Genomic DNA, 24,316 nt, shown 5'->3' with positions numbered 1-24,316 from the left:
CTCAAAACTGTGGGGCATGGTCTGACCAGCTTAGAGCAGTAGCTTCTCCCTATTCCTGTGCTACTGCTGTGGTGACAAAGCCTAGTAAGAATGCCCTGCCGCATGTATCTATATGCAGCATGTGCACTCATGTCAGAGATTATAGAAAGAAATATGTCTGGTCAGGCATGCCTTCAGCATCAGAAATGACCACTGTGCTACTATGAAGGTTGAATCTTTATGCGGATCTTAAATGTTTAGAAATCTAATCCAAATGGTGTTGAAAGCATGGCTATGCATGCTGTTCCCACCACTGATTTCAGTAGGAGTAGGGTGGTGCAACAGATCAGATGCCCAAAGGGCACTTCTCCAATGAGAAGGGAGAAGAAAACTGTTTCAGCAAGTGTGGCAGGAATAGTGCTGATTTAGTAGCAGATTAAATTATTCCCAAATAGCTTTATAAATGTTTAGTCTATATGTTAGTCTATATTTTTTCCATCTGGAGGGTATGAGATGAAGAGGTAGAAGGAAATTTGAAATTTAGAGAAATAGTTTAATTAAGAACATTATTATAGAGATCTTGTTACAACTCATTTAAAATATACATGAATAAGAATTTGTTTCCTATTTTTCTGATGAAAATACTGCTTTTCAGTTTTCTGTATTTCAGACAATGCTAGCTATAGTTGGTGTTTTCACTTAGCTCTCATTACCTTCGATTTAACTGTCAAGTGGGCAGGACCTAAGAGAACATGGATCCCAATTAAAAGAATAAATGGCCATAAAGCAAGCTTTGTAGTTAAGAACTTTACATTGAATTATATTAGAACAAATCCTGCCATAGCTGTAAATTCACATTTTCATTGATAATGTCAGCTAATTACAATACTAATGCACCACAGAAGGGATGCTGTCTTTTTAGATAAGGTACTTCAAAAGGATTTTATTATTATTATTGCTATTATTAAAGAGCCTGCCAAATGCTTCCTTCTTATATTTTCCTTTTCTGGGAAAGTCCTGAAGTGTGATTCTTTGCTTCTCTTCATGAGCACAATGCAATCTCACTTCCCAATAAATACACTTTTTTTTTTTTTTTTTCTCCTTAGAAAAAATACTAACAAAAGCATTGCAAAATCTGTTGGACAGTTCGTGTTCTGCCCTACAGTAGTGTCCATGGACTGGAGTTGTGGTGGGTTTTTGTTTGGTTTTAATACAGACAGCACCTGCTGATGCCCTTTGTTTAAAGGTTTAATTTACTGTTTAAAGCTTCAATACTACTGGTTTGAATTGCTTCACTGTAATGGCTTCTGCATTTTTGAGAAAACAAGTCCCTTGATTGAACAGTAGAAGAACGAGGCAGGGATATCTAGGCAGCCTGGGAAGACTTTTCTGTAAGTGGCCACCAATTGCTTGAATAACTATTAGAAAACAGACATGGGCAGTCAGGGACTAAGTTGCACTTTTCAGTATGGATATCCATGGTGGTAACTGCCGTGGTGACGGTAATCATCTTGGTAACCTTCCTGGTATCCCTGGTGATAGCTATGGTAACCATACCCACCATACTCATCATCTGGGCACTGCATGCCAAGCGATTGCTGAATTGTCATTTCCTGTCGACGAAGCTGCATGGAATCAATCAGATCATACACAATTGCCATAGACCACATTGGAGAAGGATACCAGGATTTGACGTTTCCATCTTTCCCAACTAGAAGCATGGAGAAATACTCTGGGCTAATTTGGAAATAATTTCTAATGTCTTTCACCAAATTAGCTGGGATATCTTCTCGGTCTACAGTAGAGCTTCCTAGAAAGTAATCACAAAACCAGCATTGATATTTTGTTTAGGCAGTGATGATGTTTGTTAGCAACATGAGATAGGATGAAGGCCAATAGTTGGCAATGTAATATTTTTGTCATTTACAAGTTCAGGATTTCCTGCTTCCAAAATGAAACAGCTTCAGTGTAAACTAAAGATGTATTTTAAACGCTTTATTAGGTTTAGTAAACTTGTCTTTATTCTGTAGGCTGAAGCTGCTGAAGTGTAGCACACCTTTTTGTCACCCATCATACATGCACCTCCTTGGCTTCTATGGAGTTTGTGTCCCTGGTTCTCATAATGCATAAGGCATATATGAAAAACAGTCTCAGTGAAAGAAATCATGAGAAATAGTGATAGTGTGAAGAATTACAGGATGAATTTGCTGGGTCATTTAATGGCAACAAACACAGAGCTGTCTTGGCAGTAGGACTTTTACAAAGTGGCACATGTCTTACAAACTTGTTGAAGCTCTCTGAAGGAGGCCAGCAAGCTAGAAAGATTAGCACGCTTTCATGTTACAGAGCAGTCAGAATGGGGATGGGATAAATCAGCTGACTTTGTTCTTTCACTGATGGAGACAGTTGTTGGGCTTAAGTGGTAGCATTTGAAATGTACCCTGACAGTGAGATCTCCTAAGAATAGGTACCTGAAGTAGCCTGCAGAGAGCAAATGGAATACTTAGAGGGGGCTTGTAAAAAAAAAAATGGAGAAAGACTTTATCAGGGCCAATAGAGACAGGACAAGGGGTAATGGTTTTAAACTGAAAGAGGGTAGATTCAGATATAAGGAAGAGGTTTTCCAGGTTGGAGGTGGTGCAACATGTGAACAGGTTGCCCAGAGAAGCAGTGTATGCCCCATCCCTGGAAGTGTTCCAAGGCCAGGTTGGACATGGCTTAGAGCAACCTCTTCTAGTGAAAGATGTCACTATCTATGACAGTAGAGTTGAACTATATCATCTTTAAAAGGTCCTTTACAGTCTAAACCATTCTATGAAGATGACTGAGGGACCCATATAAGAGGATCTGCTGAGTTGGTGTTCTATTAGCCCTGCAAACTCTTGCACATGTAAGAGGCACAGACATCTCTTCATCTTTGACAGCAAGGCAGGCAGAGAAGTGTACTTGGGATTGTATATTTAGGTGGAAGATAAAGACGTGAGATGTCTTCGAAATGATATTTGGGCTTTTGTGTCCTGAATAAGTTATATAATGTTTAGCACGGGAACACCAAGAAAGCTTTTTGTTTGCTTTTGTATTGTCTTTTTTCTTGAAAGAAACAAAAGAGAAAAAAATATTCATACCAATCCCTCTAAAGAAATTACAGCAAAGAAACTCTATGTAATGTCCTTCGTGGGGAGTACTGAGGAAACTGGAAACAGTTACTTACCATTAATTGGATACAACTCTAAGACACCGCCAATATCTTCTCCAAGTCCTAGCAATTTGAGTATAGTTATATGGCGCAGACCTGTGGAGGAAGTGAAGGAGATTTGGGGTCAGACCAGGTTTTTCTGCTCTGTGGCAGATTTCAGTTTAATCAGCCAGGTCTCTGTATGCTAAGTTAGGACCCAGTCTCAGCCAGCCCTCTAGGAGGAAGAGTTAGTGATTTATGTGAAATCTTTGCCAGTCACATCACCTGTCCCAAACATGAGGATAAGCTAGTGTGTCAAGTAAATATGGTTATCAGTTGCATGAAAGCTGTTGCTAGTGTCCCTAGGACGACAGCATTTGTAGTGGTTCTAGAACAGAGATGGGGTAGGGATGCAAGCAGCAGGCACACTGTTATATTTGTAGAGGCCATTCCCCAAATTCAGAATGTTTCTGCACTGTTTTGTTCAAAGCTCTTACTTGTCGTCTACACAGCAACAAGGTATTTAGGGGCAATGTAACCTATCACAGCTAAACTCTACGTGACTGCGGGGAATGGCTTATGACAGGCATTCACTTCTTCCATTTGTTTGGGGCAGAGGCTTGGACTGCTTTGAAGAAAGGCCTTAGGGGGCTGTAGAAACTGTTTGTGTAACGTGAGTCTGTATCTACAAAATCTTTGATGTAACTGTTTTTACAACTTGGAGGATAGATGCTTAGTTATAACACCCATTGAGGACAAACGCTTCAGGAACTTGCTGGTTCTCCTTCAAGCTGTCCCTAACAAAAGGTGAGGAGAATTAACTGTTTTAATTACATTCCGTTCTTCAGGAAGCATTTTGCGGTGGTCTATGTCACCGTTTGCTTCAGTAGTTACCAAGTGAGACGATGCTGATTCTCTGAATGAAAGCTGGGTGGTTATGAATAAGCAGTGATACTGTGCAGATCTCCAGGCATAACTGAAATGTATTGAAACAGCTGCTGTTTCATTCTGTTGTAGGAGTCAAATCCATGCCCTCTATGGGATTTGCGTTGCCAGGAGCCTAAGTTAAGGAGTAGGTCTCTGGGCTTTCTAATGGAAAGGCAGAAGAGTATTTCTGGGTCTTGCTTTTAATTGCCTCCTGGAAGACTCCATCTCTCTCCACTGACTATGTAGTTGGCTCTTAAGTACTTAGGGGGCTGGGAGTGTCCTTGTTGGATAATATTTTTACAGGTTTTGGCAATGAGGCAGGAAGGAGGAAAAAAAAACCCGAACAAAACCTAATGGCCGTCATCTCCCTGAAACCTGACCTGGTTCTGAGCTGGGTATAGAGAATCTGACCTTCCCAAAGCATTGTACTTACGTGTTAATTTGTGCATTAAGGAAAAGAAAACGTCATTGAGCTCCTGAAGCGCAAGCCTGGAGGGAAGCTTTGGAGTGCTAACCTTTTCTGCCTCGCACAAATGATTCCCGGGAACAATTTAGCTGTCTTAGCTGTCTCAGGGGGTTTGCTGTACTACCTGCTTAGCACAGTGTTTTCCATTTGGATGTGGAATACCTACAGCAAGCTATTCAGTTGTCAGACTCCTCAGACTGTCTAGATTCAGACTTGAGCAAAGGAACCTATTGCATCACCAGGAAGGATGTGGGTTTGGGGAACAAGAGTGTAATTTCTTTTGACTCACCAAAATTGCAGGCTTGTCCACTGAGAGCAGCAAGCTGCTGGGAATAAGCCCAATCCTCATCACTGGGAGCAGAGATCACCACCAGCCTCCTTCTCCATCGGAACCTGGAAGGAGGAGAGAGTGTGACAGTGTACAGTGATAATACGTGACCTGAGTCCTGTCAACATTTTTGTTCTCTGTAGGCTGAAGTATGTCATTCCTGTCACAACTTCTGAGTAACAGCTGTATGGGAGATCTTCCCAGTTCTGTCCATCACTGGGAGAGGATAAAGCCTATTTTGGATTTTACAACTCTCAAACATCTGCTGCTTCACCAAAGAAACACTGCAAAGCTTATGATCTTTGCTCAAAGACCTCTTCAGTAGTTACAATAATGTTGAGAAGTGTATATTCAATGGAAAGAAACATTCCTGTAGAATTCCTCACTAAACATTGACCTTTTACGTCATTCACCCCTGCTGGAACTGCACAGTTACTTTGCAGTCCAAGGCCTGTCTGAGAATTAGGGTGTATCTTCATTTCAGACATAACATACTTCTGTGTAAATACTCACTGACCTCTTTTTCTTCTACACCACACTCGCTGAAAATACCTCTAACATGGTTTTGAATCTGAGCTTGTTTGTAAGAGTGTGGTTGTGTGAGCCTGTGGCCTTATGAGGTATGCATTTAGCAATAAGAAAAATCTTGGCTATTTCTTTAATATGGAACACCCCATCTAACCAAACTTTTGCCCAAGGAGTGCTTTCCCTTGTCCTCTCAAGGAAAGTCACTGACATAAGGACATTTGAAACCTTGCAAAATTCTAACTACAGGGGTTTTTAATTCTCTCCAAGCAACTCCTTTTTTGAATAAAAGTACTTCTCCACTAAACCTGAATAAATCAGTTTTATAGGAATTTGCAAAGCTGCAGGGATATTTTTGTATCAGGAAATGATTTTTTAAATGGATGCAGATGTTACTTTGTTACAATAATAACCTGCCTTTCTGCAGAACCAATTGAAGATCTCAAAATAAAGGCTAATGCAAAGGGTCAATTCTACTCTATTTGGGAGAAGAAGAAAATATGGTGAACTTGCCCAATATCACAGAAGCTGCCGAAAGAATGGGGGATGCTGATGTTTTTGTCTTGTTGACTGACTGATACTGCATGTATTTTTATAATTAAAAAAGTAAATCCTTGAAAAGCAAAGCTCCCACATTTTAATCTTGCCCCAGAGGAAAAGCAAAGAGACATAGGTGTATGTATACAGTTATGTGAATAGGAGTGAGAAGCATTAAGAATCATATGCATGACATGAGGAAATGGGGGAAATTTCATATTGTTATTCTGAAAATAAGGAAAAAATTATCTTGTGATATATTGTATAGCAAAAGCACCTGGCTACTGGTCTAGTGGAAGATTTCCCTGCCCATGGCAGGGGGGTTGGATCTTTAAGGTCCTATCCAACCCAAACCATTCTGTGATTCTATGAAATAATAACTGAGAATGTAAACAGCGGATCATATCTTTTCCAGGGCATAAATCAGGATGGAATCATATCTGTGAGCTGTTTTAAGATGCTCTTAATCACTTTATGGATTTTTGAGTATCTCCTTCAGAGATGCAGAGAGCTGAGAAGGGTTGAAAGCCACTCAAGCTGTTCACCCTCCTGCACCAGGCAATCCCTGTAATTGGTGTGCTTGTCAGGGGCTACATCTTACTGAAAAATTATTCAGTTGGTCTTTCACAGCTGTTATTTCAGCAACACTAATGTACACATTTGTGCCTTATTTCTGATATCACAAGCCGCAGGCCAACAATTCTGTCCTGACAGATCTGCCAGACCCTTCTCTGTGTGCATTCTTTCTTTCTCTTTTACCTATTTTGCATCCCATTCTTGTTTGTGAGCCCAGAGAGTAGTGCAGCCAGTGTCTTGGTGTTATGAGGGCACTCCCCCTCTCAAACTCAAGGATCTTCTTCCGATACATGTAGCTTTTAAACAGTACTCAAGCCACCTCTGGCTCTCATGGTCTCCTTTCACTCCAGCCAGACTTGTTAAGAACAATATTTGCATTATTGTAACTGACCTCCGCAATGTGCAGCACTGGAGATGATGCCAAGACTCTTTTTCAGCTGGGAACATAATCTTGGACAAAGTTGGAATGAATCTTGCTGGGAATCTGACCAGTTAACATGGCTAGTGAAGCCCACCCAGTATTTAAAGCCTGATGCTCCTTGCTCAGATGACAAATGCATTCTGTGCAGCTGCAGATGTGTTTAGAGATGCAACATTCTGCATTTTTCCTGCCTTTTTTTCTAATGTGTGCTTATTACTAGGGCTGATTCCAGGAAAAGAAGGATTTGGGGCCTGACACTTTCCAGCATACAAGCTTTTTCTTGTGTTGGTCAGCTGTTCCTAACCTGTGGTTCTTCTTGATGGTCTTGAGGATGAATTGCTGAGACCTAAACAGGAGGTGGTGAGGTGGGTTGGGTGGATCTCTTTAAAGGTTTATTCTGTTGAAATGGCCAGTGAATTTTAAAATGTTTATGAACAAGAGCCTATTCATTTTCCTGTTGCTTTTTTCCTCCCCAAGTTGTAATCCACGCTGCCTCAGTTATTTATCCCTATTTGACATTAACAGTGTATTCCCATGGATTCTGATAGTAGGTGAGGAGGATGCAGTAAGTAAAACCTAGAGTGATGAGTAGCCCTAATTTCACATAAATTATCTTGTGATAGAGGGATCTATAGCTGCACAGGCCTTCTGTGGATCTGAATTCCCACAGTCCAGATATGTTTATTGCCTGGAATTCAGGCCTTGCAGGTAGAGCAGTAACACAGCATATAGCAATTGCATAAGCAAAACTGTCTTTCTGCAGAAGGTCTCTCAAACATTTTGCAAGACTTGCGCAAGACCTTTGGTAATATGCATTACTAATACTGGCAAAGACCAACTGTTATCTCAAGTAGGATAAGAAGGAAGTTACAGAGAATTAATTACTGATTTGAGCTACATGGAAAGGATTAGAATGGGATTAATGAGATTGTGATGGTTGATGATTGAAACACATAAACACTGTGTTTCATGCATTTAAAACACTGAGCTAACATCTATGAATTAATCCTTGTTTCCTCTTCTAGTGCAAATCAATGTTATTATCTCCATGTCATTATGGGGGAACTGAAGTACAGAAAATCAGTGTCCAAAGAATGTGCAGTCAGGAAACACAGCATACATCGTGACTTCTAGTGCTTTATACAAGACTGCATTCAGGCTACGGCTACATCTCTACATTTGCTAAGCACTCTAAGTACTGAGAAATCTATATTAAAAAATCACAGAAATAGTTGAATGGGTATTTTTCCAATAAGACAATAATCATTAGAACTAGCAGCAGATAAGAACAGAAGGTAATACCTGGATAAGAAGCTCTCAAGGGATTGCTTCTTATCTTCTTTGCAGACAATGCCCTCTTTTTTCTGTCTTTCCATGTCTTTGATTCGTGACTGGAAGGTGTCGATCAAATCAAACACAGATTTCATTGCTATAGGTACTTCATAATATTGCTGTTATAAAAAAAAAAGAACAGATGGATGAAAGGATGCACATATTGGGAGTCTTTCTGCATGTATCACAGCATCGTGGTATATATAGAGATCCAAGTATTCCTGTTTACACACAGGTAACAAGGCCTAAAGCAGCTTAGAAGCCATGTAAAATAGCATTAGTTTTGCAGTCAGAGTACTCTTTGGAAATGACATATTTTCAGTATTTTCCCAATGTGATAAGGCCAGGCCATTGCAGGCAACAAATTGTCATTATGCTCTTTTGTAAACCCATTTAACAAGAGCATTTGTCCATATGCTATATGCTGTCATCCTGATGAGCAGTCAAACTGTGTTTTAGAATACCAGGTACTATAATAAAACCCCTGCCTGTGGGAGCTCTTGCTCCTATGATGTCAGATCAGACGCTAGCAGAAACCCACAATTCCTGGAATCCCCTAATTGCAGAAACCAAAGATAACTACCTAATTCCTCAAAAATTCTCTTACTGTCCTTTTTCTTGCCCTCCAGCAATAACCAAGTCCTGCATCAGTCACTTATGTGCCCCCACATGCAATCCTGTAGTGTATAATTTCCTACTTTTTTTTTCACTTTTTTTTCCTGTATTTCTAATGCCTTTTCTTCCAAAGAGTTAAAAACCTCACCTTGACCTTCATATCAGTGTCTGTCAGCACCATGAAGAAGTCATTGTAGGTCATCCCATACTCTTTCCTCAACTCACTGATGAGCTGCTGGTCCACAAGATCTTCATCCTCTATCACTTTCATGGGCTTTTCATTATCTTAATGTGAGACAAAGGAGAAATGAAAGTAATCATGGAATCACACAGCACTCTGCCTTTAATTTCACCTTGAAAGAAAGGGGAAAATTCATTTCCCAAAAGCCTTCTTCAAGCTGCACAGGCAAGATATTAAAAAAACAGCAATATGGTGCTACGGCTTTTAACTGTTCAGTTTTCAGTCCCAGTATTTCCTGAAACAGTCTGTCCTGGGGCATGTGCACGTCAGTATTCAACGTTTCTACTTGATTTTAGAAGATCTAGGTTGCCTGCTCTTTCCTGGAAAGATATTTTAGATTTCCTTGTTTGTTTGTTTTCAATATTCTTATGCATGTATATGCATGTACTAATCATTTCACCAGCTCCTGAAATGCAACCATTTCTGGAACAGAAAATAGGAACAATGCAGGACAGGGGCTGGAAAGCACCATATCCAAATGAAACAGCATGGAGAATTTGGGCAAATAAAATATAGCTAGAACAGCTTAGGTTGGCCAGGATACTAGAGCTAACCTGGCCAGTCTTAAAAATTTACATGGGAGGTTTAGTAACTGCAAGAAACAAGAAACTGTTTAATGTGTCTTGAATACTACAGTCCTAGCTCTTCAGCTTTCTCTGTATACCTTGCTGTGGCACTCCTTCTCCTACATCAGCCTGCTGGTGTTCATTGCCTATTCTAGCACCCTGACAGGAAAAAACTTACTTTTGAGAGTGACTTGTATGTACTTACTGCTCTACGCTAAGAAAACATTCAGAAATACCCGAGGAAAAAAAAACCTAAAAGATCTCTGGAGACAGAGACTTGAAGCCTGTATAAGACAAGCCTGTAGAGGTACTGAGGTACCTTGCTTCCCCTGGAACCAGGGTGCATCATGTCCAAGTCCTGAAAAATGTGTCATGGGAGAGAAGAAAGCCACAAGTGCTGGCCTGCCTTGCAAACTTGGAAATTATTTCTAGGGAGAAATAGAAAATAAGTTAATCTAATTGCCTCTTTTCAATTCACTACTTGTCCCTGACCTCCACTTCATAAAGAAGGAGCATAATGATCAGCATGAAGAACAGTGGGAGTCAAGACTGTCTGCTGCTACCCGCAAAGTCCTCACTCTCTTTGCTTTTTCTAGACAGGTCACTGAAAGAGTACAGAGACTTTTCTTTATACTTCTTTAGCAGCTAGACAGGCTAGGAAGATGAGCTACTCCTTAGAAATAATTCAGATAAGGCTAAAAAGAAGTTCATCAGTTTGTTGTAGCAGTACAGTGGCCTGATGGATTAGGTATTGACTTTGTAAAGTGTGTAGCCTGGGGCTGGTGTTTAGCTGACTAAAGCCCTGTTCCCATGAGCTGGGGAAAAGACCACATGGCTAACCTGGGGTGAAGTGAAGCCCTCTGCAGTGACACTCAGTTTTCGTGTCATTACAATATGAAACTGGGAAATGTTCTTTGCTTTCAGTATGAGCTAATCTTAGCTGAACAGTGTTAATGAGCTCTCTTTTATTTACTGCTTCTAAATGTGTTTGAAATTGTGGACTTTTCTATTGTTGTCATGTGTATTTTAGTCCAAAGATGCATCACTACAAGTAGACCTCATCATGAAGGGTGCTCAGGCTTCTCACAGCATAAATACTGTGAACAAATTGGTTTTTAGGAGCTTTTGATGCCTCTGGTGCTGAAGGAGATTGAGCCATGAAAAGGTCGTGTAAGCAGGAAGGGTAGAGGAGAAGGGTGTGTGTGTGTGTGTGTGTGTGTAAATAGAAAGATGTTTATATTAAACTTTTCTAAAAGCTCAGAATTTGGCTTTTTGTTGAAAAAAGGTAAGGTGAACTTCATGTAAGGTTTAACTTGTACTCTTCTAAGTCTCCTGCTTTTCTTCAAAAAGTTAATTTCTCCTGTGAGAATTCAGTTGTTATATACAGTTGTGTGGTTTGGGGAAAGTTTGGGTGTAGATTAAATTTGGAACAGGCTGAAAGAGTATGGTCTATGTCACTGAATGTCTGCTTATGAGCCAGATTGGAGCTAAATATAATCCTAAACAGTTCACTGACAGGCAGATGGATCTTGGTACACAAAAAGTGACCTTGAATAACCTTGGCTTGAAGTGGAAAATCCTGTGCCACTGCAGATTTGTCAGGAAGGTGCATGGTCTGGCAGGATTTGTGACTCGCTGTCATTCAGGGACACAAGACTCCTGATCCCCGCTAGGTGCTCTCCCTCTGAGTGTAGTAGAGGTGAGGCTGGAAGCCAGGCATAAATCTGGGATTTTCTGGCCTGTGGTATGCCAGACCTGAAATACCCTGGAGCTGGTATGGTCCTGAGCTTTCTGTTCCAGAGCACATCTCTTCCCAGGGACTGGTAAAACCAGGTGAACTTCCAGAGGAAAGATGGACTTATAAGCAAAAGTAGCAACTTTTATACTATTTCTATGCCTTCATCCCATGAAGTATTCATGGTAGTGTTAACCTTTTAGATGCAGACAGCAATGACATTGTTTACATGATTCAAGAGACACCTAAGTGTAAGTGGTTTGCTGGACTGGGACTGAAGTCTGCCCAAATCCTACTGTTATGAAAGAAAAGGTTCTCACTGGCTTAGATGGGTGCTTCCCTGGACCTGGACATTGATGCCAGTTGTTTCAAGGCTGCCTAAGAGAGGTAGATGCCCAGTATGGGAATTCTGTATGTAAAAAGGTGATACTAAATATGGCTGAATGAGCTGCTTTGCAAATTCTGCATAGTCTGATTTATAGTCCAAAACTTCTGGCTTCGATTACATGAACCTCTTTAAAATAGCCAGCAATAAGCAGTCACATTGATGGGTATCTAGGTTTATGGGTAAAGAGAGGCAGTAGGACTTTAAATGGTAAACTTTGTAACATCAGGTACGCTGGTGCACATGTGTAAGGTTGTCCCTACCTAAAGGCTATGGTTGAAATCATCTAAATTAATATCTATATACCAGTACAAAGGGGAAAATGCTCCTGGACCTCCCCTTGCTGTGGAGGAGGATGCTCACTTTGTGGACATAGCAAAATTACCTCTTAAGCCTAGGAAAGCTGATCCTGGGAAGGAAGGGAACTCACAGCAAGGGTACTAACTGGCATGCTTCTCTTTGAACTGGGTTTAGCCAGTGCATGCCCCCGAAAACTGAAGTTTTACCATGATCTCATGAGGAGTGCAAAAGCAAGAGACAATGTTATATGGCAGGGTGGGGAGATAGTGATATTGAACTTCAAACCAGAATTAATTTGGGCCAAGTTTTGAATATAATCTTAAACAGTTCCCTGCAGCATTTCCTGCCCCCAGTCTCCTCTCCTTCATGACAACAGTGAGTTTCTTTGAATTGTGCTAGCCAGTATCTAGCCATCCATGGCTGATGTCTTGTGAAAGCAAGGACGGGGGGGGCATCATAAAAGGGTAGCCATTTAGTTAGATAGTGACGATGGTATTCAACATATTGGTAGACCTGAGCCTAATTTCTTCTTTTTGTCCCATGCCCTCATCATGTTTTTCTGCCTTTTCACTGTTTTACTGGCTTTAACAATTCCCACAAAGAAAGCTAAAGGTGCTCAAGTTACATCACTGGAAGCCCGAACATGGAAAATACCAGAGACACTTATGTAAATACAAAAGGGAGGTAGCTAGCATGGAAGGAGAAGGAATAGGTGTGAAAGTACAACGGAACCCCAGCAAATAATGTTGCTTAGATCTTGACCCAAGCTGGGGAGATTTCTCCCTTTGCTGTCTGTATTGTGCCCACAAGATGGAAAGAAATTATTAAAAAACAAAAGAACCTAGCTGGAAGTGGTCAATTTTCATGCTGCTGTTGTTCATGGTGCCAAAAATTGTGATGACTGAGATCTTCCTTGTTGCCATCTTGCAGAAGCTCTCCAGATACTCATCTCGCTGCTGTACATACATGGTATTGTCCGCCTTGGGTGTAGTGATCAGCTGGTTGGTGGCAGAGACAAAAGAGCTTGTTTAGTGTAAGGAATGAAGCAGATGATTATTTTACTGAGGGAGAACTAGTCGCTATCTGCAAACCGGGCTTTACCATAGCTCTGTTGACAGCTTTGTAGCCTTATTTTATTTATTTGCGTGCGTCTGGAGTGTACATTTAGGCCTGACTGACCCAAAGGTCTTCAACCAGCCACAGGAAGGCTTTAGGAAGCATGGCCAGCTGGTGGCACTAACTCCTCCCATGCCTCTCTGCAGTACTGGCAGAAGAATGGCACTGAATTTTACGGAAACCCTTGTCCTCTCCTGTTACCCCTTGCCCTGCCAATCACGCCAGGTTTCCCTCACAGCCTTTTCAGTGGTTCCGTGAATCTAGGATCGCCCCTGCTCACTGACGGTGGGAGCACTGGGAACATGGCAGCTGCAGCAGTATCCAGCAGGAGGTGGAGAGGAATGCCTCTGCTCGAGCAATGTAATCATCCTAACTGGCAGCAGTGAACTACAATCAAGCAACTGCCAGTGATTCCCCAAACACAAAGGGAGTTGGAATCCAAATCCAAATTTTGTGATTTAAGGTCGTAAATAATCACCAGAATCCTTCAATTGCAAACCTATGCTTTATTCTGTAACTGGTTTAATCCTTTTGTAGCTGCCTTCTTTAAGTCTGTAGGGCCTGGAGGGTAGTTTTTATGATATAGTCCTTTAAAATCCAGTTCATCAATGTACTGAAATGTAAGAGGCATTTCTGGGCTTATAAGATCTCGCTCTCATTTATGCAAAGACCCCCTGGCATGACTACAGCATCGGGACGTGAAGGTGAATTAAAGTCAGACACAAAGAGGATTTGATTTCTGGGCTATAGCATGTAACATGTTGCTTTTAAATTGCATAGAAATGTTTCAAATGAAAAAAGGATCATGAGAAGGATTTGAGGACTCAGATCAAAACCAGACCACTGTTTTGTTTTGTCCTCCCTAGTTTTAGATGCCATAAGCAGGAACACACAGTCAAGTCTGAATCTGATCTACATCAAACCTTGTAGAACAAAGCAGGGAATATTTAAGAGGCAAAGCAAACTTCAAATCAAACCATGTGCCAGGACTGTTTCAATACAGGCAGTATATACACTGTCTCTATCTGTATTCGCATGCACATGTGTATATGTGAATGTGCATATATATGCACGTGGGTATAAATAGAGTCATATATGAACTGTTAGTCAGCATTTCATCACCACAGAGAAGTAAACCAAGAGCCCAAATTCATTAAGCCAAAACTTCTTAACACTAGCAAGACCACAGTGAAAGCCCCACTGTAGAGAGGTGGGGCTCCAGGACTCAAAACACAAACTTTTTTTTCAGTTTCTGTAGCTGGGTCCTGTATTTGTCATTAATTGAACTTGACCCAGAATAGCCTTCAAAATTCTGGATGTTTGGAATTCACACTGAAATCTGCACTCTGAAGTCCTTAATGACGTGTAGGACTTAAAAACCCACGTTCCTCTCAAAAGAATTTTGGGAGAGGACTGAAACAATGCCCTTGGGTGCCAGTCTGTTAAAGAAGTGTCTGAAAGACAAGCAAAGCAATGGGGAATAATTCAGGTGGAGCCACTTCTGCAGCAGTGTGGGCTTATTCTCTAGAGAGGGAGTTTGAAGACTCATGAATGACAAGAGTTCATCTAGCTAAAAGGAGTGACCTTATGTGAACTGAACATTTTGATAGGAAGGGATTAAAACAGGCATGTGTGTGTATTCAAAGAAGCTTGAGAAGTTGTTTTCCACATGTGCTGTGCGTGGTGAAGCAATAGTAGAGGTCACTGCTTTCACCAATAACTGACTAAAACTTACTCTTCAAGAAACTTAGAGCAAGAAGGCTGAGGATGGTATTAGATACTGGAAAAATGAAGTGCAGCATAGCATAATCATTTGTCTTCGGTGAGTTTTGGTCTGACAACCTGTGATTGTGCAATTCTTTTCTTGGAGATCCAGGTGAGAGGTAGCCTAATACCAGAAGGTTCAAATTTCAGACTGTCCTTTAAGTTGCCAGGACTGTGCTGCTGCAGTGAATTAGCAGCCTGACATCTGTGAACTCCTCTTTTGGCTCCTTTTTGAAATTTGTTTTTATTTGTCCTGATGCTACACATATTCTTGGAAACCACAATGTTGAGATATGTGACCACATTTCAAAGATCCCAAACTTCTGCGCAGTTTCTCTCTCTGAGCTTTTGATTTGGCTAAGTATTAGTCAACAAGTAACTTACAGGTATTATGTGCAAAATCTAATGAGATTACTCTTCTCCAACATGACTGCTAGCTCTGCACATCCCCTACAGCTGAAAGAGTGGGGATGGGGAGAAGAAAGTTGCCCTTTGCTCAGGACTGTGAATCACCATCAGAATGATTAATTAAATCCCAGTAGTTGAAATCTTAGCTATTTGTGTTGGAATATGGGCATGAAAAGTAAAAGCTACATTTGTGACACTAACTGTTGGACAATAATTATGAAACAGGCCAGCTGGCAGTGGAATTATTGCAAGAAACCAGCTCCCACAATAATATTTTTAAAGAACTGTTCTTCAAAGTGTACCTTTCAGGGTATGTGCCATCTGCCAGAAAAAACATTGGTACGTCAGTTAAAGCGGTTTCCAGTCCCAGGTGAAGTGGTGTTTTAGGTAAATTGTTGGAAAAACATATAACACTATTAAATCCTGGGACAAATAACTCCAGACCATGCAGAGTTTCTCAGACTTGAAAACGTACCATAGTGTTATAGTTAATAAAAACAGCAGGAGAAAAAAACAAACCAAAATGAAGTTTGCAAAGGACCTCTGAAGATGTCTAGGAGATTTGAATGCCAAGTTCCCATCAGGAAGAACGGCAGATAAAACAATCCTACCTCAGGGCATCTCATCATATGCTTTCGTGCATATCCTTGGTCAGACATGCTCTAGTACTGCCAAGCCATCTGGCTTGCTTCCAGTTTTAGGACACCAGCACCAATATAAAACAGGTATGCCAGCTGGCAGGACATGTGGACTGTCAAAATGTGGTAACATTGGTAAGTAACCCAAAGCAAAGAATGGATGTAATCCACACTGGGCCCTTGTTTTATCAATCATAACTATACAGATCTGAGATGTACATATCCACTGGAAACAAAACAATCTGATGGCTATGTGGTTGCTCGTGGAAGTGACTGGGAAGAGGTTTTATCCAAATTCCTGATTGACTGAAGTTCATACAGCATGTAGGATTTCCAACATGAGACTGCAAAACATTCCCTGTTGGAAATAATTGTTTGTCTAGAAATTTTACCTTCTAAACGAAAGCACAAATCCAGAAGAATACAAAACCACTATAAGTGTTCTGTTCCCCATATCCTTGCTAGGAGGGAGATATGATTTCATTTATGTAATAAGATTCAGATGAACTAGTTACTTACAATGAGCCGCCTTTTGCCTTCAAAATATTCCAGGAGGTCAGTCACTGATTTCCTGGGAGGCTGTAGGAAAGGCTTCTTGTTGGGCTTGGGGAAATCCTCATTCTCAGTCCTGCTCCCCTTCTTGTTCTTCTTGCTACGGTCTTTGTCCTGCTTGCTCTTTTTCTCAGCTTTGTCCTTCTTGGACTGCTTATCACTCTTCTGCAGCTTGTCAGGTCTGTCCTTCTTCCTCTTCTTCTCAGGTTTATCCATTCGCTCATGCTTCTTTGATTGTTTTCCTTTCTTTGGGGGAATATTTCCCACTGTAAACTCTTCTTCTAAATGGGAACTAGAAGGCTTGCTTGGGTCATATTTATCTTCATATTCATTGTTCAATATCTTTTCTTGGGCCTTCTTTTTTGGTGGTTTAGTCTTAGTTGGTTTGTGTTGCCCTGGTGTAACATTCAGGTCCCTGTGGTTATAGTCCTTTCTGTCAGTTCGATTATCTTTAAATCTACCCACGTTTGCCTTTGTGTAGTGCACTGAGGGAGCTGTTGGGACTTCAGTGGAGCTGTCATAGCGGGCAGCTTTGCTTGGTTTCCGTGTGGCTGCCGGGTGCTTCTCCAGGTGGCCACGCTGCCGGTCCCTGCGGTTTGCCTTCCACACAGGAGGGTAGAAATCCTCAGAGGCTGTGACTTGAGGTGTGGTGGTATCTAGCGCTACTGGAAGCCTGTGGTACTCTGTGGTGGAATGTGACTTTGTGGTCCAGGTCCTCTGTGTTGTGGGGAGGGGTGTAGTTGTTGTAGACCGGCTTGCTGTTGTCACTACGCGGGTGGTGGCACGGGTAGTTGTGGTGGTGGGAGGGAGAGTCGTGGTTCTTACTGTAGGCAGAGGAGTGGCCACTATGGTTGTCATTGGTTTCCTCACCATTTTGGTCCTTGTTGGCTGATTATTGCTCTTCCTTGGCTCCTCCTTCCTTGCTGACACCTGGACATGTCCACCACCAGGGGTAGGCTGGGTGCTGCCCCCACTGTTGCTTTCCTCAACCACTTGTCCCTCTACCCCTGCTGCTTTGCAAGTCTGGACGAAGCCTTTCTGCCTCATCTTCTCGATTTTTCTGATGGGGCTCTGATCAATGACTTCATACATGGCCTCTAACCTGACTGGATAAGGGTACCTTTCCTCCACCTGCAGAGTTTTCTTCAACAGCACCATGCCAAATTTCCCCTTCTCCAGTTTCAGAAAGCTCATGAGCTTAGGGATGAGGGCAGGATCTAGTGGCTGCTCCAGGATTTTTCCTTCATTGGTTATCCTTCTGACTTTTCCCCCTTCTTCCCCTTCTTCATGGAACAACACAATCTGCTGGATGTGCCTCTCGGCTAGTTCACAGTAAACATCGTTTTTCAGCAGGCTCATCATGAGCCGGTAGTAGCCCTCAGAGGCATGGGGAGCAGAAATGACCCACACCCGATTTTTCCCAGCAAAGCTGGCCAGGATGTTGGGGGAACTTGACCCTGAAGGGAAGCGTGCCACCCGTGACTGTGAGGCAGAGGATATCCCTTCATCCTTAATCATCCCAGACTTGGAGTATTTGGCTGTAGCTGTGAGTCTCTGTACCCATCTCGTTCTGGTCCCCATGGCCCTGACCTGGGAATGTGCTTCCCCTTGCAGGAGATTGGCAGGTGGGTTTGGAGGTCCTGAAGAATCCCTCTTGGTGACAGGGTGTCGGGGATTCGCACTTGAATCCCTCAGGGGTGCTCCAGACCTTTTCAGGAGGCTGCTTGGAGCCTTGTAAGCCAGGGGCACTTTCCTAACTCCGTGGCTCCCTCCCTCCGCTAGCCTCTCTGTCCTCTCGGAGCTGCACACTAGCCATGCTGCCCACAGCAGGGCTAAGCTGAGAGCTGGCCTCCAGTTCATTGTGAAATCTGCTTGAGGGGAGGAGGAGAAAGAGAAAAAGTTAGATGTTAACAGTATGATGACATCTTGCGCAAGTGGTGAAAAAAGCAAAGCATAGGCTAGCGAGATTTTGTGATTTAAAAGTGCTGATTACACCTCAGTCCTGCCTTGGTGGCTTTGTACAGTTTAGAGTTATTTTTGGAAATGCACAAAATGGATTGTTTTATGCAAAAATGAGATCATCTGTCTGTAACATGACTCTGTCTATCCAAAAGGACATTGTGATCTGCATCCTTCTCTCTGTCTCTCTCACACTTTCACACAACACTCATGCAAACATGCACAGAGAAAGGGTCCGGTACATAGAGCAGAAAGCCAAGAATTTGACTTGAGACTTACACTCTCAGGGAAGTTCCCCTTCCAGGGACGAGGTTTCACGTCTTTCTCCTTTAAAAGGAGACCAGTGCCATACAGCTTTGCTGCTGTGATTTATCTTTACGCAGCCCAACAGGTCCCAGAGCCTGCCCGTCTCCCCCGTGTATCTTATAACTTCCTTTTTTCTTCACCTTCTTGAGAAGTGGGATGAGGTTAGCGGAAATTTCCTTTGGGATCTTTGCTTCTCCATTTACCTGCAAGTCTGGCTTTTTGCTGTACTGGTTACCCACACAGGCAGGGATTTCATTAAGAAACGGTAACTCCTGGGTGCTCCGAGTCTCTCTCTTTTAAACTTCCCAAGCCTCCTTCCCACTCCTTGTTTCCTCAGTCTCGTTTAGCTCCTTTGTTTCCAGAGAGGAAATCACCAGCATTAATATATTTTCCAGGCTGAAGAAAAACAGAGGAATGTGATGCTGAAAAAAAAGAGAATGCTTCCCTTTCCCCTTTCTCCACGCTTCCACAAAAGCAAATGGTAGATGGCTTGTCTTTTTCCCTTCTTGTCTGGCTGCGGTCCCAGAAATGTCAGGGTAACCCCAGCCCTTGCCCGAACCAGCCTCAGACAGCAGTGGCCACTGGAAATGGGGGAAACTTCACTCAGGATTTAACAGCTCAGCAGAACCCGCCTCCTCCCCACTCTACACAGGGAGGGAGGAGGAAGGCTCTGGGAGCTGAAACACTGCACAGCATCACAGAGCACTTCAGAGGGGGTGACTCCAGCCTTAACCCTTTCCTTCATGCGTCTCAGCTCCCTGACGCTCCCCAGCCTCGGCTTTCTCTTTCCGCCCATTAAACCAACACCGTATGGATAAAAAAATAGTCCTTTGAGAAGTGCATTTCTGAATCACTGCCGATAACAGCACTGATGTTTAAGAGTTATTATTTTCTAACCCCATTTTTCCTGCCTCCTATTGCCCTTTTCCTTGTTTGCTTTCTGGGCGTTCTGCAGTGAAATCCAATTTCTCTTCACTTTGCAATCAATTTCTCTTGCAGGTCTTCATGTATGTCAGTATAGTCTTTTCTGCAAACATCATATGGGCATGGCTTTTTGTTAATTTGAAGTTTTAAAAAGATCAGGAGTTTTATTACTGTACTAAAATTAGAGTTGTACGTATTTCCTGTGAATGTGCACTCCCAGTGGAAGAAAAATGAGAAAAGGTGCAAACTTACCTACAGAGATATGGATAAAGACAGGGTCATGTCCTTTGCGCTCTCTTCATGGTGTAAATGACACCGTTCTATTGAGCTGACGTAAACTGGCACAGCTATGCTGCCAGCATCTGGTCTTTAGACGATTGACACTGGCTTCAGTGTGTCATGCACCGTCAGTGTAAAACACCACTTAATTGTAGCTGGTGGATAATACCTGAAAACATTCAAGACCTTAATAAGACTTGTACTGTATTTCATTTATTTACAGAGATGCTGTTATAACATACTGGATATTATCTGTGATAACATACTGGATTTGACCTCAGTTATCAAGGTTGAGAGGAGGAGAGAGGGAAAGGTGTACCTTCTACTTCCCTTACAATTAATTTTTCAAGGATAAAAAACTTTCTTTTCTTTCTCTCTTTCCTTGTTTGCTTCATTTTTGCATTAAGTTGCCCAATGCGCTGATAAGCATTAGCAGTGATTTTGCTAATGTGTGTCCACAGTTTTCATTCTGTGGCCAGGGGTTTGCCCTGGAGGTTGGGGAGGATGCTAAATGCCTGTGCTCACATTAACATGAGTGCAAAAATGCCCAGTATCTCCCAGAGTATCATATCCTACATCCACTGGGAGGCAGAAGGATTGTACCTCTCACAAAGGTCACAAAGCTGGAGTTCTGCAGAGCACAATGGGGAACATTTTTCACTTAAATTAGTGTCAGGTTTGCTGGTTTATTAATCTTGACAAAAAAAAAAAAAAGTCTCTAAACATTACACTTCTCCATTGTGACATTTTAAAGAAACTGTAATTCAAAATGAATTTTTCATTTCAATGTTTCCAAATTTCCAGCTTTGTTACAAAGATCTAACAAAGTAGTGACCCTACAAAGCTGAAGCCAAGTATTTAATTTGGGGTAAATTCATTAAAAAAACCCCAGAACTAAGTGACTTTTTTTTTTTTTTGATGATAATTTGAAACCACAGAGGCGAAACATCACTTGTCTGCACAAGTCTAATGAAGCCAAAGAAAACACACTCAGTACATGACAGCAAAGGAAGAAACCAGTTTTCCATATTAGCTCTGCTGTTTATCCTATCCAATTATAGATACACTAAGGAATTTCTGTGAAGACTTTGCTTTCCTCTCCCAACCTGATTAAAGAAAGTAACATGCTACAGAACCTGTCTTAAATGTATTAAAGGCTGATGGATAAGTGAAGATGACAGATTGTGAGGCAGCTGTAGGGAGGGTATAGCATACAATAAGACATGGGGCCACAGGGATTATTCTCAAAGCTGATGTTTGTTGGTATCTTTATCTGAGGTGAGGAATAAACTTGAAATGACTGATGGAAATATTTGGCGTCAGAATTTCATAGAAAGTAAATAATTTATACAAGCCAACATGGGACTCCTGAACATATATTTTAAAGGGCCAATGCAAGGTCATAAAGCAAGAAGAAAAAAAAATGCACAAACCTTGCATAAGATAAAGAACAATACCATAGAAGGCAGCTATTCTGTAAGTGGCTTAAAGGTCACAGTATGTAAGCCAATGGAAACAAGCTTTCGATGTGATATTGCAGCAAGGAGAAAGTCCCATTTCTCATTGGAAAGCATCCCAATGAGAAGGCTTTTCAAAAGGACTGCAAAGTCTTCAAAAAGTTGATGCCTGGATATGATCCTATTGAAATGGAGGTGGGGAAATAACTATGTAGACGGCACAGCCACACATTGGTCTCCTCATGCCTACACAGGAAAGAAGTTCTGACAGTAAATTGCTTCTTAATCCAGCAGAGGAAGGCAGGAGGATAACCAAAGATTAGGAACTAAATCTTGACAAACGCAGACTTGAGGAATTGCAATTGCTTGAAATTTTTCATATTGGTCTCAGTTAACCTCTGGGATAATTTCCTCAAGAATGTGGTGGTTTTCTGCTGCTTAGTCTTCAAATCAAGGCTCTAAGAGACCGTCTTCGTGGACTGGAAGTCATGGCAAAAGGATGGAATGAGATCCCTATGGACACATCTATGTAGGAAATTTGAGATCAAAAAGGCCCCCACCCCTGAAGAGTGCAGCTCACTGGAGGCTTATGGAAATGAATTCTATAGCCCAATGAACTGACATGAGCAACTTGAGAAAGGTGGAATGCAACGTACAAAGCCTGTAACCGTCAGAGCGGCTTTAATAAGGAATTGAGAGTTAATGCTATGCCCACAAAGGGAAAATACATATATCTTTAAGGATGACAGCCTGTGAGTCTATATTCTGCTTTAGGTATCAGACTGTCAGACTCTACACATCGAGTGTGTGAAGGGGTGTGCATGCAACTACACTGTTTCAGCTGCTAAAGAATTAACAGCAAAGTCAGCTACTTCCTGAACTAGGATTCTTTCTCAGTCCTGCAAAACCTGGAGAAATAAGGCAGCAGCAAGAGGGAGACAGCCGGAGGAGCAAGTGGGAAGATCTCTCCTTTTAAATAGACTTCCAGAGTGTGGGAGCTTACAAGGAAGGTGAAAGGAGGGAAGGAGCTTAGGATAACTGGCATTAGCTACTTTGTACAGTTCTGGGAAGCTGGGAGCCAGATAAGCAGGTGTAGGTTCCCCTGCTGATGCTGGTGGGGGGTGATTAGAGTAGAGAGCACCAGAGCCTGAGTGCTGTGAAGCCAGACATTGTTGATGCTCTGAGAAGGGACAGGTTTCTTGAACCCTGCTGGCTCCTCGCTTTCCTAAGAGGGGAGGAGGCTATTATTAGTGATATGACTGGGGTCACAACCCAGCCGGCAGCTGGGGAAATAACAACTAGTTGTGTAAACAGGGGAACGGCCCTGCAGCCCCCTAGATGGAAGCAGGAAAAGGAGTCAGTACAGAGAAGCTTGCAAAAGCAGTGACCCATAATAAAAAGAGCAATGCCTGGTTAGTGGAATCAAGCTCCTAAAATAGAAAGGCACTTTTGATAAATAGGTTGGCCTCATTTAAGTCTTCACTTTTTAAATATATGTTTTTCTGAGAAGTCTCCAGGAATGTTGCTTAGAACCTGGTGGTGCAATGTGACACTTCAGGCTTTAAAAAATATTGCAAACTTTAAATTTGGGTTGTTTAAACTGAGGCTAAGCCTCTCGGATACTGACAGGGTTGCAGACCCAAAGGTTCAGGCTATGTTTGAGACGAAATTCTGATGTCTGGGTATTATTATTGGCCTGTGCTCAAGGTGATCTTGATTTTAGCACCTCTCCTTGTCTGGTTTACAGCGTTCCTGGTGAGAGGAAGGCTCTCACATAGACCCATTTCTTGTTCTACATCTGGTTGACATCTGGAATGGAAACATAAGGCAGGGAGAATAAAACATCTTCTGGCCAGGCATGACACAAGTTCTATCCCAAACTGACTAATGCAACTGGTGTTATGTACACTAAGGTGAAAGTGTTACACATGTGAACGTATGAATACAAAGATTGCCATCTGCTGGCCTTGCAAACAGTGTTGCCTAGTCACAAGCTAATGGAAGCGATAAAGCCATTGCCGTGTACTGCAAATGATTTCTTAATGGTACAGCTGCTGACAGATAGCATTCAAAAATAGTCTTGGGATAGTTACAGGCTGTCAGTCACAGAAATAGTTGGGAAACGGAGAGTTCATTAGCTGCAGTCAATGACTGGGGCCTCTCTTACAGCAAGATAACCCCACAGGGAAGCTGTACTACTGACATCTCATGATACTGATGTTCAACACTGTTCCATGAAGTGTTGTTGTTAGTTACCTCTCACGAACCACATGCCTGCACAGCTAAATCAATTTGGCCGTGGCAATGAACTCACCAGATGCAAGGGCATGGATTCTCATCTCACTTTTGCACCTCTGCACCAGAGGGCTTTGTGCTAGGTCTGAACACTGATCCACGCCACCTCCTTTCTCTGGCATTCGTTCTTTGTCCCTCTCCCTTCCTTTGTCTGGGGGACTGCCAGCTGATGTCAAGCCCTTCTGAACAGAGGGGGAATTCTCTCCTGGCTCTCACAGCCCCACTTTGTGATACAAAGCAGATTTAAGCTGGTGCTTATGCAACTTCCCTCTTTGCACAAATACTAGGGCTTGCTTTCTTAATGCAGAGCTTCCAGGTCTGATCTCTTTGGTAACTGTTTTGTCCAAATGCAATCACTTATGGCTTTGCACACTTGGAAGAAGATCAAGTAGAAATTGTCCTGAAATACAATCAGCTCATTCACTGACCAGGGAAGATTCAGCTCTCCTCTGCACTGCAGAGGAGTTCCTTTGAGGAGGAACTTCAGTGAGATTCAGCTAGAAAACAGAG

General features: G+C 42.1%; 1 protein-coding gene across 2 annotated transcripts; it reads right to left on the bottom strand.

Annotated features, from left to right (window-relative positions):
* Window positions 1–511: 511 nt before the first annotated feature.
* CCDC80 (coiled-coil domain containing 80) lies at window positions 512–19,553 on the bottom strand. Of its 2 annotated transcripts, none has more exons than XM_062619484.1 (8): window positions 18,825–19,553; window positions 16,554–18,457; window positions 12,950–13,106; window positions 9,030–9,166; window positions 8,237–8,385; window positions 4,837–4,940; window positions 3,191–3,271; window positions 512–1,789 (listed from the first exon to the last, which is right to left on the bottom strand). In XM_062619484.1, the coding sequence occupies exons 2-8, from the start codon at window positions 18,444–18,446 to the stop codon at window positions 1,443–1,445; spliced, it is 2,868 nt and encodes a 955-aa protein (XP_062475468.1). In that variant the 5' UTR covers window positions 18,447–18,457; window positions 18,825–19,553; the 3' UTR covers window positions 512–1,442. The 2 variants fall into 2 exon arrangements, with proteins under 2 accessions (XP_062475468.1, XP_062475469.1); XM_062619485.1 differs by having other exon boundaries at window positions 16,554–18,454.
* Window positions 19,554–24,316: the final 4,763 nt, after the last annotated feature.

This window comes from Pezoporus occidentalis, unplaced genomic scaffold (assembly GCF_034315485.1).
Source record: "Pezoporus occidentalis ecotype Australia unplaced genomic scaffold, CSIRO_AGI_Poc_V1 ctg211, whole genome shotgun sequence".
Lineage (NCBI taxonomy): Eukaryota > Metazoa > Chordata > Aves > Psittaciformes > Psittacidae > Pezoporus > Pezoporus occidentalis.
This window is presented reverse-complemented; position numbering and strand designations above follow the sequence as displayed.

Bases quoted from the DNA above. Each gene is read 5' to 3' on its own strand.
- CCDC80 (XM_062619484.1), bottom strand. From the start codon at position 18,446: ATGAACTGGAGGCCAGCTCTCAGCTTAGCCCTGCTGTGGGCAGCATGG. The intron at 4,941-8,236 runs GTATTACCTTCT...TCCTCCTTCCAG, and splicing joins CTTGAGAGCTTCTTATCCAG to GTTCCGATGGAGAAGGAGGC. The intron at 3,272-4,836 runs GTGAGTCAAAAG...CTTCCTCCACAG, and splicing joins TGGACAAGCCTGCAATTTTG to GTCTGCGCCATATAACTATA.